Here is a 15,000-nt window from a genome sequence, read left to right as displayed (position 1 = left end):
AAGTTCACTCAATTTCTCCCCCCCCCAACCCCCTTGCACATGTCTAGGTAGACAGTACCGCATCCTGCTGGAGTCTGACGTCTTAAGTAATAAATACTCCTCGTTTGAATCGACTGACTCGTTTCAGACGTTTTCACATTGTTAATAACCTGTTAACCTCCAGCACTGGTGGTAGTTTATATCAGCATTCATATCTGAACATTTTATTGGTTATTAGAGGTTATTAGAGAACCACCTCAGTGCCGTTGAGTCTGACATTTCACTCAGGCCGACTGACAAGGACTTCAAGCAGCCATCAAACTTCGAGACTGGTCTCCTGTCGCAACTTCCTCTGACATCAACTCGTCCTGGGAATTCTTTCATAGAAACTTGTTCTCGCCCTCATGCACAGATTTATCCCCTCTTGTCTTCAGTTGTACTTCCCTTCCTCCCGCCCACGGTACACTGAAGCTTGTGGTCAGACAGTTGTCCTGAAACAACTTGCCTTCGCCTCATGGAAGGCAAATCCAACTGAAGGTAATCTCAGTTCCTTCCATGAAGCTCGGAACAAGTGTGTATCTACCCTCAGGAGAGCCAGAAAACAACATCTTTCTCATCTCAAATATTAACTCTCAAACCCGTCTCACTCCTCTAAATCCTGGTGGCATCTAGTAAAGTCTGTTTCTGGTGTGTGCTCCCCCTCCATCCCCTCCCCTACCTCAAATGGCCGCACTGCTGACACTGCACATGAAAAGGCTGAATGTCTAAACTCCGTGTTTGCTTCTAAATCTTGTGTCCAAAACCCATCACTTTCTGTACCCACCTTACCCAGTCGCACCCAACTGTTCCTGGATTCTGTGTCTTTTTCTCCTGACAAGGTGGAGAGCTTGCTGTCAAACCTCGACTCTGATTCTGCAACCGGTCCAGACGGCATCAGCCCACATGTCCTAAAAACCTGCCCTGCTGCTCTTGCTCACCCTCTTTGTTCTTTTCACCCTCTCATTTGCTCAAGGTCATCAGCCATCTGCTGGAAATCAGGAAACATCTACATAAAAAACATTTAAAAAAAACATAAAAAAACATAAACCACTCCACAGAAAAAATGTGCAAAAACAGATCCCTGCAACTACAGACCAATCGGCCTTCTCTCAATCATCAGCAAGGTCATGGAATCCATCATCGCTTCAGACATGAAATCATTCCTCTTCTCCAATGGCTTGATTTCCCATCATCAATTTGGTTTCAGACCAGGTCACTCTACCCTGGATATGCTGCTCCTGCTTTCCCAACAATGGATGGAGGTCCTCAATGCCAGACATGAAATCAGAGCCATATCCCAAGACATATCACGTGCTTTTGACACAGTCTGGTACCCTGCCCTGCTCACTAAACTCTCTTCCTATGGTATCCAAGGCCATCTCCACTCATGGCTCGCAGACTTCCTCTCCTGTCGCAGCCAACGTGTGGCCCTAAATGGAGTTCTCTCATCCCCTCTTCCTGTCCAGGCTGGAGTTCCTCAAGGTAGCGTTCTGGGCCCTGTTCTTTTTCTGGTTTTCAACAAAGATCTCTAGAAAATCCTCTATCTCTTTGCTGATGACTCCACGCTCTGCCAATCTGTCATCCCTCAGAGCAGCAAGCAGCAGCTTCTTCGCTCTCTGCAGATTTGGATAAAATCACAAACTGGTCCAACACGTGGAAAATGTCTTTCAATCCGGACAAATCTCACACTCTCACTATGTCTTTCTGAAAGGACCATTTGGAACCCAGCCCCCCTCCCCCACCGCACCCCATCCCATCTACTTTCGCAACAATCCTCTGGAAGAAGTCGTTTCATTCAAGCTTCTGGGTCTCACTATCTGCCATGATCTTTCCTGGAAAGCCATATTTCCAACCTAGCCTCCAAAGCCAATCGCCGACTGGGAATCCTCCGTCGTGCAAAGTCCTTCCTCGGCCCTCTTGAGCTCCTGACCACATACAAAGCTTTTGTCCATAGTCTGATGGAGGACTGCTCTCTCCTATGGGCTGGTGCTCCTGCCTCTCACCTTCCTCGGCTTCACGCTGTAGAAATCAAGACATTTAAGATCATTGGTATATCCCGCAATGAGGCTGAGTGTTTGGGCCTCTCACTCTCTCACCGCAGGCAGGACGGTGGTCTTTCTGTTTTCTACTGCCTCCTCTCCAGTCTCGCCCCCCACCCCCCCCCGCTCTGTCTACGATATGTTCCCTCCATATTTATGCATGGCGCTCAAGGTCTACTAGCAATCCCCTTATGGTAAAACTACCAAAATCACAAAAAACTGCTCACCTTCACTCTTTCATTCCTCTTTTTTTCTGCCTTTGGAATAAACTCCCATACTCTCTTCAATCCCATTCTTCCCTCCAGGTCTTCAAAACAGCTGTTCACCACCACCTTTTTCCACCTCAAACCCACCTCTTTCAAATTTCCTGCCTTCCCTGCTTTCCTTCCTGAAAGTCCATGTGGTGCCCATCTTGTATACCCCGTGTTCCCTGCCCCATCCCTCTCCCTTCCACAGATCTCCAAATGTTCCTGTTACCCACCGTTTTGTCCTTCCCTCTCCCATTTCTCTTGTCTCCTGTCCCCCTGTTGTGCGTTGTGTTAGCTCTCATGCAAGCCTCGGCAAAATATACAAAAAATAATCATATAAATAGGATATAAGAGTTGTACTGTTATATACGAGAGTAGGTAGCAGGTCCGACTACAGTAGTCTGCAGAGAATTACTACAGGAAAGGATTGCTACTTTTGCTTGGGAAGGAAAAGGAAGGCGTGGTAGTCGTGGTGTTGGTGGTGATTGAACCTGTACTCTTGACTGAGCATAAAGCTAAATCGTGAATGTTTCTGCGTCTGAAGACTACTCAAGGAAAGATTATCACTCCGCTGTGGAGTGTGGAATATAAGCAGCTGAGCAGACATGGGAATTGAACCCACAACAATAATGGAAATGTAACAAGGCTTTATCCACCCCCACTACCCAACTGCAAATAGGGGAGAGAGGTCGAGGGTTCGAGGGTGCACATGTGGGAATCGGAGGGGGGGGGGTCAAAACTTCCACCATATTTGCATACATTATATGTAAATGGTCCCTAAAAAAAGATTTAGCAATAGGTAATTTTAAGCTGACTTTTAAATGTCTACAGAGAAATTGTACAGAGTTTTAAGAAATGATATGACATGAGACTGTCGAAAGAAAACAGGCTGATTCAGAAAACACTCATTGGCTGCATCATTGCCTGGATGACAGTGGCAAGTGTTGAAAATGTTTCAAAAAGTGTAACAAAGCAAAAATCTCAGTGAAGAGTGTGCAGTGAAACCGATCGAGTGCTTTACATGATTGATTGTTTGCATAACAAATTTGTCTGATATATTTTTTTCCAATTGTGGCCTAATAGGTGTTTTTCACGTTTCGGATGCCTTTGACCTTGACCTTTGACCAATTTTGATTAAATCTTACTCACATTTACTAGACATATGTACAAATAAGGTGCATAAGTTTTAATTTGATATTTTGAAAAATCATTGAGGTATGGGAATAAAAAAAATTCACAAAATGTCCCATTTAATTATTATGGAGTGAAACTGTTGTCATGGAAATCGTTGACGTGTCAAAATGGCTAAATCGATCATTCTAATTTTTGGTAAACCAATTGTGTGACCCAATTTGTAAACCCAGTTCAAATTTCAAGTCAATCCGATGAAAATTGATGATTTTGTGACCTTGAGGTTTGACCGTTTGAGCTTTTGACATCAAAAACAATATTCTTCTTGGTTTTCATTGGTGAACCAATTCAGTGGCCCAATATGCAAATTCTGTTCAACCTCACAGAGTACCCAGCTTCGGGGTGGGTGGAAGAGTGCGCATTACTTGCTGAAAAAAGTATAGTCTGTGTATTGCAATAAGACTCCATAGATGTTTGTGAGGTGTGCGTCTAAAGGGGTTTAACGGGTCAACAGGTCTAAAAGGTCTAAGGTGTGTAAAGGTCTAAAGGGTTGAAGTGGTCCAAAGGGTTTATTGGGGTCTATAATGTTCTTAAGGTGTCTGAAAGTTTAAGAGGTCAAAAGGGGTCTCAAGATCTAAAGGGTATTTTTCAATTGTAGTTGGGGCCTAAAGGGGTGTAAAGTGTCTAAAGAGGATCAAATGAGTTGAAAAGTCTCAGGGTCAAGGGGTCAAAATGGTCTAAAGGTCAAAATGTCAAAAAAAGAACGTTCCAATAGTCCATAATTAATATACGTAGCCAAGGTTCAATAATATACAACTAATAGACGTTCACAGGGTCCAACTCACGGTCAAACAGGACATAACAAATAGACATACTCATGTGAGTCGCCCGAAGCTTCACTCCGACGAGGATTCACCGCCCACCCATGTTTTTTGGTTTTACATACAGTGTGTGTGTATTCCTATATATTATTTATGTTCACGTCTGCGCGTAATTTGACGTTTCTCCTGGACGGATTGTCGCCACTTTCGGCATGCGGGTGCTCTGTGGTCTAATGTACAGCATTGACTACGTGAGATCGTGCCAGACGGACAGGTTTGGGAATTTTTGGCGATTTTCTAATTTTACATTCGTTTGCATGGCGACATGTGACATCACCGCTGAGAGGCGTAATGATGTCATGACATCATCGGTCATTCGCTGACGTCATTACGTCTGTCATCGACAGACCGTCACCGCTGAGAGGCGTAATGTTACTCCGAGAAAACAGCGTCTGCAATGTAAAACCCTCTTCTGCACATGCTGACTACCTCAGAAGGTGAATTTGACACAAAAAATGTAACAAGAATCATTGTATATAAAGAAATTCGATAAATCACATTGTGAACACCGGATATATTGACGTCCTAACAAACCCTCACTTTCGAAACTTCGTGCAGAGTGGGGGTTTGGCTAGTATATATTGTTACGGATTTTAAAATCTGGTCTGATGAATGCATCCACACATCAAGGTCCTCAGACAGTTATTTCCTTAAATGCATGTTCAGATTAGCCCCATCCCCATGTCTAATGAGATCTTCAATGTGATGCATTGAGAAGGGTAAAGGATAGATCTCCTCTCTTATGGGAAGCTTTTTTCTTTACGACAGACACGTTCACACACATTTCTTTCATGAGCTCTGTGTATATACATATACACACATATATATATATATATATATATATATATATATATATATATATATATATATATATATATATATATATATATATATATATATATATATATATATATATATATATATATATATATATATATATATATATATATATATATATACATATGTATACATATACATATACATATACATATGTATACACATACATATACATATATATATATATATATATATATATATATATATATATATATATATACACACTACCGGTAAGTTTTAGAACGCCCCCATTTTTCAGTTTTTACTTAAATTTAAGCAGTTCAAGTCCAGTGAATAACCTGAAATGGTCCAAAGCCAAGCGATAAAGCCAAGCACCAGCGTTACCAAAATATACCAGAGGTTACCAAAAACTGAAAAATAATGAAACTTTCAGATATGTTAAAAAGCCCTTTTCAGGGAACAAGTTATGGGTTAGCAACTGCAGCTGTTCTGCAGCAATGGAAGTAAATTAAGCCTTGAAAGTTGATGCAAACAATTCCTACAAGTGTCCCAACTTTTGTTGATTAGTTACAAACCCTCTGTCTGTATAAAAGCAGTGTTGGAACAGACTGTGTTGCTACAGCCTCTGAAGCATTATTTGGACAATATTGCACTGCAGGAAGTAGTATATTGCTATCATAATGATGAGAAAAAGACAATTAACAAAGAAAGACAGACAGACCATGATAACCCTTAAAAGTGTAGGTCTTTCCTTTAGAGAAATTGCAAAATGTCAGTGAGTACAGTTTCCTACACGATCAAAAGGCACTTGGAAACTGGAGGAAACTCTGACAGGAAGAGGTCTGGCAGACCCAAAGCCACAACACAATCAGAAGACAAGTTTCTGAGAGTCAACAGCTTGCGTGATCGGCGGCTCACAGGATAGCACCTTCAAGCACAGCTTAACACTGGTCGAAGTAAGGAAGTCTGTTTCAACTTTGAAGGGAAGACTTCAAAAGCTGCAGGTTTTACAGATTGAGTGGCAGTAAGAAAGCCATTGCTAAGACGGCAAAATAAGAAAAACAGGCTTGCCTGGGCCATGAAGCACCGCTAGTAGACTACTGAATGTTGGAAGAAGGTCTTATGGACCGATAAATCAAAATTTTAAATCTTCGGTTCATCACGCAGGGTTTTTGTATGCCGTCAAGTAGGTGAAAGGATGGTTCCTCAGTGTGCGACACCAACTGTCAAACATGGAAGAGGAAGCGTGATGATCTGGGGCTCTTTTGCTGGATCCAGAGTCGCCGACTTGCACAGAGTGACTGGCACCCTGGACCAAAAGGGCGACTACAGCATTTTGCAGCGCCATGCCATACCCTCTGGTGTTCGTCTAGTTGGTCAAGGGTTCATCCTACAGCAAGATAACGACCCAAAACATACCTCCAGTCTGTGTCAGAACTACTTCAGAAGAAAAAAACAAGACAGTAGGCTTCAAATCAGGGAATGGCCAGCACAGGCTCCAGACTTAAACTCCATGGAACTGGTTTGGGATGAACTGGACAGAAGGGTGAAAGCAAAGTAACCTACAAGTGCAACACATTTGTGGGAACTTCCGCAACAGTGTTGGGAAGAACTTTCCGAACAATATTTGATTTCCATTGCAGAAAGAATGCCACAAGTATGTTCGGCTGTTCTATCTACAAAAGGTGGTTACTTTAATGAGTCAAAAACTTAGATTAAATTTGGTTTAACAAAACGATTCCATGATTTCTTTTTTATCTGCAATTGTTTATTTGTTCTATGCTTTAATTTCAGAATACATTGAAACATTAAACTGCTTAAATTTCAGTAAAAACTGGAAAAATGGGGGGTTCTAAAACTTTTTACCAGTGGAGTATGTGAGCTTGACTTTTGTCCTTTTGACCTATCGACCTCAAAAAACAATAGGCTTCATCGCTCGAGACTACCTCTACCAGGTGGCTGAGTTTCATGAAGATCTTAGTAAAATTGAGACCTGGAGGTGATTGACATGCAGACAGACAGACAGACAGAATTACAGCCCAGCCAAAGCAATATACAGTACTTGCTAATCTTCGATTTCACAAGTAACAAACAAACTATAGAATACATAGAACACCTTACCCCACACTGTCTTGAGAAAAGGCATGGAAAGGGTTTTTTCAACTGTTGATTTGCTTTTTTTCCACGAAAGAAACAGCAGTAGGATCGCCATATTTGTCTAAATGCTGAATCTCAGTAATCTCACAGCTACTCTGCCATCAGCGCATGACAGCGTAAATATTTTGTCCAAGTATTGCTAAACGGAAGGTTTTTTGAAAGTGCCGAGAAGGTGATTTGTGTTCTCCAGTGTTCAAGTATATAAGTCAATTGAAATAATATAAAAGTTTTAAAGGCTGTAGAAAAACAAACAAACTTTTTTTTCGAAAGTTTCCCGCTGTTGATGCACCATCTTTTTCACCACCTTATTGATCACATTAAATTGGGTATTTGCGCCTGTTGCTTGCATCCTTTATGATGTCTCCAAAAACAGTAAGTTTACTGTTTTGAATGTTTTCAATTTTGATTGACTGCCAGACAGGCAGACAGGGAGAAACATTTACCTAACCCCACTGTGCGCATGCACTTGGGAGGTAACGCCATACATTTTGATAAATTCAGAGCCAAAGTACTGTGAACCTGCAGGTTCGTGTTCCGATTGGTGTTCTACAGTGTTCAAAATTTACATTAAATTGAAATCAAGTTGTTCCTTGATTATAGACTGACGTCTGTGGACAGACAGACAGACAAAGTGAATTGATTGCTTAACCACGTCTTTTGCTTCGTACGTGCAGGAACAAACAAACAAACATACAGATAAATGGACCCAAATGCAATACCCTCTCCTCTGGTGAGGGTAACAAGAATTCCAGCGCCAAGAGAGGTCTACTAGGACGACGATGACGACAATGACTACTACTACCACTACTACTACTACTACTACTACATCAGCCCCTGATTGTTCCCACCAACTTGTGGGGTCAGACAGGAAAACCAAAATTGGGCCAAGTCTTTCATGTACTGGCTGGCCAGGTCTGACACTTGACTGCAGTTGCAGGAATTTGTAATTTGTTTATTTAATTGTGCCAGTGATAACTCGTAAAATCGTCATGAAAGATACCGTGGGATCTTCAACATCCATCAATTAACGCTAGCAGATGGGAAACCCAAACTTAAAATTCATCTGCGGGATGGCACACTTTGTGATGCGACACCGTGCCTGCAATGCACCAATCTGGCAATTTATAGTCGGGTGGGGAATATAACCCAAACTGGACAGCTCACTCTGCACTATCTTGTCAGACTCCATCCATTCATTGGGACCATACTCTGTGCAGAGCGTTGGTGCTGCCTAAGCAGTTTCCTTGGCTATTGGACACAATCTTGGACGGGTCGCCACTCCGACACAGTTTACCAGCAAGCTGGCACTCATTTTTGCCGACCTCAGAAGGATGACAGGCAGAGTCAACCCCACCTGGTATGAATTCAACAGAAAAGTGGGATTTGAACTCAGGATCCGAGGATCCCAAGGCCACCACCCTAACTATTAAGCCAACACCAGGCATTTGTCGGTCACCAAGAGCGATGTATGTTCGATAAATCTGTGCCAATGACGATAAACACTGTAAAAGTTCGCCCTTATTTATTGAAACTTGATCTATAGTTCGTAGTCGATTTTGTACATATATATCAGATGGAGGATAAAGACACAATTAGATATCGGTATCCTTTAATTCAAATAATCCTATACCTGGTGCATTTGGGATTTGAACCTGGATGAACTGAGCATCATGAGTTCAGATGGGAACTTTAAATAAGCCAACGAGAGCGATTTTTAACCACTTTATCGGAAATATGTTAATTCGTCATCGTTGAGGAAAGACAATGTATATGCAAGTGAATGAAGAACCAAATCAGATATTATGGAAATATGGATAAAAACTCAAAAGGATAGGTGGCTACAAAAAGTGTAACAACCTCGTTCTTGAATGAATAGAGAGTGACATTTACAGGTAAAGTCTTTTTCGATTTTTACTCAGTTCATAATAAAGAATAACCCTTAATTTAATTTGTACTCGCAATTACAACCTCAAGTAATAAAGGATGGAGTCACGAAGAAGTTCAACAAATCAAGGGCTTAAATAATAAAAGATAGAAAATAAAATGAAGCAATAAAGTGTAAAGTTGGTTGTTGACCGGATAAACTCCAGAAACAATTGTAAAAATTTAAGCAAGGCCTTCAATAGTTAAAAACAGGTTTTTCAAAATAAAGTTTGTATGAAGCTCAGAAATCTAAACGGAGGTGCCACAGCGATACATTTTCAGGAGAGAAAAAGAAGAATGTTTGCCATGGAAAGGTATCAAGAGTGCAAATAAGGTCAAAGGAGACTGCTTAGGCTTCCTGTTTGCAATCCAGTGCATTTGCTGTTGCAGAATTTAAATAAGTGGCATTTCCAAAGTGCAGTGGCCATATCGGAATTCAAGTTGTTCGCCCAACAGCTTTATCTGAAGATTTGATGTTAAAAACAATTTTACATTGTACTTCATGAGGTCTTAGGGCTGGAACAATAGCCCAGGGGTATGTACACTCACCCTTGAGTGGCCGAGCCTGGGTTCGAATGTCATCCCAGCTATAAACTACCACCCTGGTTTTTTGCCTGCAGGGTGAGACATCAATGTGCAGCATCCCTTGGAAGAATGTGAAGCCTGAGGACCTATCTGCCAGCAGCAGTTGTTGGTGGTGGATGTCAAAGATCCCACAGTGTCTTTCGCAAAGAGTACGTGAGTTATTGCCGGTACCCTGAAAAACTTGCAAATTCCTGCTACCTCCAGTCAAACGTCAGGCTCACCCAGCCAGTTCGGGAAAGACCGGCCAAAAGCATTCCCTGGCTGACTGCACAATAAGGTGGGACTAATTGAAAGGGCTGTTAAATGGTCATAAGCATGTGCTGTTCCTCTCCAGATTGGACAAGACTTTGGTTGGTTCTTGAAGCATTCCAATCTGAACCCTTGCCTTATAAAGTACAGTACAATACAGTCACACACACACACACACACACACACACACACACACACACACACACACACACACACACACACACACACACACACACACACACACACACACACACACACACACACACACACACACTTGTTTGCAGCCTTGTGGCTGCAGGTTGCATCATTGGTTAGGGATGCAGCTATGCCAGTGATGCAGTGTTCCTATTACCAGTCCACTGGTGCTTTTTGCTGACCTCGGGAAGATGACAGGCTGAGTCAACCCCATCTGGTGATACTTCAGTGGCCAACGGGGCTCGAACTCAGGACCCTAGGATCCCAAGCCGCTACCCTAACCACTAAGCCAACACCAGGCTTGCGAAGTACAGTGAACCCATTGAAAATCCCATACAGCACATGTTTGTCCATTTTATACGGCTGTCCTTGTAATTGATGTAAAAATACACCGAGGTCGACTTGCGTCTTTGTCGTGCGCTATTATATATGTACAAGCTCCTACATGTACCTAAGATCACTGAGAACAAAATTAAGAAAAAGACGGAATGCAGAGTAGAGGTCCATGGAAACAGCACTGGCCACCACTTTAACTTACAATTATTCTTTATTAGTTATCAATGCTTCAATTACTAATAATGATAGCATTATCATAATTATGTGACTGCGTCATGATTACTGGAATTATAATCCTCAAAAGTGATGGTTTGGGGGCACAGCTTTGTGTACAGCCCGATCATCCACAGGTTATCAACTTAGAGCAGGTTGTGTGTGTGACCTACAGGGCAGTTCAAACCTAAAACCCTCGAACTGCCAATCAAATGGCCACTTAAAGAACCACAACCCCACTTCAATTTTTTTTGACTTGCTGGAGTAAAGGCTCTTTAAAGTTGCTTACATATCTTGTGCCCATCTTGCTGACTTCTCTACCGTTAGTCGCTTGTGGGAGCCGGGTTGTTCGGATGTTATTTCTTGTATGCGTTTGAAAATGATATCAGCACCGTGAAAGATAACCCGGTGTGAGATAAATCTTCCAATTCAAATGAAAACATCAAATTTGATCTTCACGACGGCAGCAGCCTCGACGTTGATTTCAAGCTCATGTGCTGGATAACTGCAGAAAAGTGTAAACTTGCATGCCATAAAATGATGTGCATTTGTCCGACACATTACGAACGAGGGGGAGTCAAAAAGTCTTCCCCCCCCTTCAACTTCCAAAAGGTTTCAGAGCCGAAAACATGACGCATCGGCATCAGGAAACTCATTAAAGGTTGAGTAAGTGTGTGACAGACGAAGGCTTGAAACTACTTAAGGAAATGAACCAATATCTGCGTAAAGTTTTACTGGTGTGGAACCACTTTATCATTGATGGGTAGACACTGTAAGCATGCAACATAAAAACACACAAAATTGCATATCACAGGTACACCTACCAAGGCCAGTGCGATAACCATGGTGCGAGGAGACACGGCCAGCATTCGCAAGGCCGTGTGGATAATAAGATGACATTGGGAGCCCGGTGCTCTCCATCGTGGTGAAGTACGTTTCCGCGTCCTCGGGAACCATGCTGACATGTCCCTGCTCAGGGTAACCGAGACCCGGGTGGTGTTGCGCTCCGTCCAACGGACTCAAGCCAAGATGGCCAGGATGATTGGGCAGCCAGCGAGGCTGTTCGGCATCGATGTCCATGGCAGTAGATGCGAATATTTGTACTGACCCCTCCTCGCGACTCACTTGTTCACGACCAATAGATCGACAGGCACGTCACACGCACACCTGCAAGAGAGCGTGCATCGTGTGAGGTGGTAAGTTCACACATTCCAAAAGCATACACGTTATATATCTAACAGCGAATAGTTTTCTTTTTCTTTGGTATTTCATGTTGATTCCATTGACTGGGTGAGCACACTCGATGAAAACCACCTTACCTGGGACTAAGCTCCCGAGGTGTTATCGCTCCACTCAAATCAGCACATTACTTTGGATGTCAAGCCTTTATAGATTCAACATTGCATTGCCATTAAAACAAGAAAATATTGTCCCTTTGACCGCATTAACCATTTTATGTCATCAATGAGATTGCCAATACTTTTATCGGTGGATTAAAAACCGATCAGCGTAGAATAAGCATCCCCAAGCAATGGACATTCCATATGTAAAGGGAGAGTAGATGGACCCATGGAGGAATATGATCCCGAAGAAACTCGTACACCGGAAAAAAATTAATAAATGCTTAAAAGCAAATATCCGCATCCACTTTGATGACGTTTCATTTTGGATCTACACACTTGATCGCGGGTGTATAAAACAGGGATCAATGACTGATAAACAGCCCGTGTTTCCCAGGGCGGGTTGGAATGATGGTGAATCCTGAGTGGATCCATAATTATAAAACTGCTGATTTACAGTATGCCAGACAAACAAACTTCATTGCACTTGATTAAGGATTAAGGTTTCAGCCAAGGACACCTGTAGAAAATCGATTTATGAACACGCAGATATTGGTCGACGCGACATCCAAGCATCAATACATTTACTGGGCACGTTATTCACTCAGGAATCATTTCATTCAAACATCATTCACGTCATCCGAGTTAAAGGTACACGAGAGGTGATCAGCAAGTCCGTGGCCTCGCAATTTCAAACTTTTTAACTGAACAAGCACTCATTATGTTCTACTTTGATGTTAGGCCACGGCCTTGTCCTAATCAACTCTCGTGTGATTGGCTTTGGCCCTTGTGGCATAAGGCTGCTGCTCGGACGCACCCTTTTGGAAGATGTTGTCTCGTCAAGTTGTGATCTTGTCCTTTCTCCAAATGCAGAAGGCTTCTGAAGCACCACTATCAGTTTGTATGCGTCTCCGTCTCCGTCTCCGTCTCTCTCTCTCTCTCTCTCTCTCTCTCTCTCTCTCTCTCTCTCTCTCTCTCTCTCTCTCTCTCTCTCTCTCTCTCTCTCGTGCCCTCTGTGCCCCCACCCCTCGCTCAACCACGACCCGCCGCCCGGACGGCGCAGCTATAGCCCTGCCTGGCGCCAGCGGGGCGACGGATCGTGACCGCGCCCCGCTCCCTCCTTCCCTGGACCTGTCCCTCTGGCTGTCTCTTGCTCCAGCATTGCAATCTCTCCATCTCCTTATGCTCCCCACTTCATCCCACCTACCAATCACCCCCACTTTTGATGACAGCGATGGAGACAGACGTCAAAACATTTGCTTCATTATCGAAGAACGCGTTGCTTGTTTATTGCGTTGTTTATCTGCACGTTGTCCTTACCTGTTTGTTGCTTTATTTACCTTATTTACCTGTTTGTTTGGTTTATCCGGAGGAGTACAAATTTATAGATGATTATACGAGAGATCTAAATGCATTTTCCTCCGAGAAATCTTGCGAACATTCTTCTTACAGCACTGATCGTTGCTGTACTTGTAGTGGGGCAACTTAGCATAACAATTGTGCATTTTGTGAGGAAAGCACCAAATTTGGCACACGAGTAGCCTATCATATTATGAACAGATTTGGATATTGGGCCATCTCAAATTCAGCCGCTGATGGCTGTGGCAGACATTTTCCACTGCCATCAAAAATTTTGACATGGCCCAATATCCAAATCTGTTCATAATGTGATAGGCTACTAGTGTGCCAAATTTGGTTCTTTCCTCACAAAATGCACAATTGTTATGCTATATTTAGCTAAGTTGCCCCACTATTGTAAGAGATCCACAAAGTACGTAATAGACCCACGTTGGATATTTTAAAGACTCAAAAATGTAAGTGGAATTGCACTCACGGTGTTGCGCATTGAACACGTGCACCGAATATGACGTACGATTAGTATTGCGTCATCATAAGGTGACACTTGGGCTGAGTTAAGATTCACACAGGTCTGATGGAGGGGGTCACATGATCCGAGCTGTACATTTTACTGTTAAGATGCGCACGAAAAGTGAGGGCAACACAACAACCTCTCGGCGACGACGATTTAATAAAGAAAACGCGTGCTCACCGATCCTTCCGTGGGAACGTTGAACGTTGAACAGAAGGCGACAACAATGTCCTCCACCCACGATGTCGACCCACACACACACACACACACACACACACACACACACTGTATCTGTACCTGCGATCTTTCGCCCGGTCGGGGATCTTGTTCGCGAGTCCCATGCGCGGACACGCGTGTACACGCTCAGCTGGTTCAACCCGATCGCAGAGATCGTCTCCCCGCGATGGCGCCGTGTCAGTAGGACGGTCGTGCGAGCGCGTCCGATCAAACGCGATGATGCCTCCGATAAGGACAGCCGTCACGCCTCGTCAACCGATTGTTCGACTTTATGCTCTCTTCGGAAAGGAGCAGAATGGCGACAAACTAGTTCACTTTTTTAAAGAAGATCTTTCATTTGGGGTTGGGGGGAATGAGAGGGGGTGCAGCACAGGTACGATGGACCTATTGGCATCCTTCTTTGTCGAGATCTCCTGTGTTATTTCTTCCAACGAGCACTTGCCGCCTTGCCCTCTGAATGAGCGCACCTGCAGAACCCTTCACACCTTCGAGAGAGATATATATATATATATGTATATATATATATATGTATATATATATATATATATATATATATATATATATATATATATATATATATATATATATATATATATATATATATATATATATATATATATATATATCCCTGAGCGACAGCGACGTGTCCACGTTTCATGTAAAACTTCACTAAAACGTCACATGTGTAGTTTACACAGCCTTGCATTCACGATTCTCCATCCAAAGGCTCTGAGCGAAGTGATTCAACCATTCTTACAAACACTTTCACAATGTGATATG

The 15,000-nt window shown here is 42.8% G+C and overlaps 1 protein-coding gene and 1 long non-coding RNA gene across 8 annotated transcripts in view; one reads left to right on the top strand and one right to left on the bottom strand.

Moving 5' to 3' along the window:
- The window catches only part of LOC147018372 (GATA-binding factor 2-like), an 89,768-nt gene that overhangs the window by 26,044 nt on the left and 48,724 nt on the right, over positions 1–15,000 (bottom strand). For 2 of the 7 annotated variants that reach the window (XM_085897951.1, XM_085897958.1), the window contains exon 2: positions 11,598–11,940. In XM_085897951.1, coding sequence (XP_085754077.1) covers positions 11,598–11,853 — 256 coding nt within the window. In that variant the 5' untranslated portion in view covers positions 11,854–11,940. Of the gene's footprint in view, positions 1–11,597; positions 11,941–12,092; positions 12,110–12,930; positions 13,232–13,947; positions 14,108–14,163; positions 14,252–14,280; positions 14,491–15,000 lie in introns of those variants that run through there. The other 5 variants (XM_085897955.1, XM_085897954.1, XM_085897956.1 and 2 more) reach the window with 5 other exon arrangements.
- The window catches only part of LOC147018373 (uncharacterized), a 31,164-nt gene continuing 24,456 nt past the window's right edge, over positions 8,293–15,000 (top strand). The window contains exon 1 of the long non-coding RNA XR_015062355.1: positions 8,293–9,929. This is a non-coding gene — a long non-coding RNA (uncharacterized LOC147018373). The remainder of the gene's footprint in view (positions 9,930–15,000) is intronic.

Source organism: Eptatretus burgeri, chromosome 10, assembly GCF_056783735.1.
Source record: "Eptatretus burgeri isolate ZD-2024b chromosome 10, Ebu_testis_v1, whole genome shotgun sequence".
Taxonomy (NCBI): domain Eukaryota; kingdom Metazoa; phylum Chordata; class Myxini; order Myxiniformes; family Myxinidae; genus Eptatretus; species Eptatretus burgeri.
Note: the sequence above shows the minus strand (reverse complement) of the source record. Positions and strands in the feature narration are given on the sequence as shown.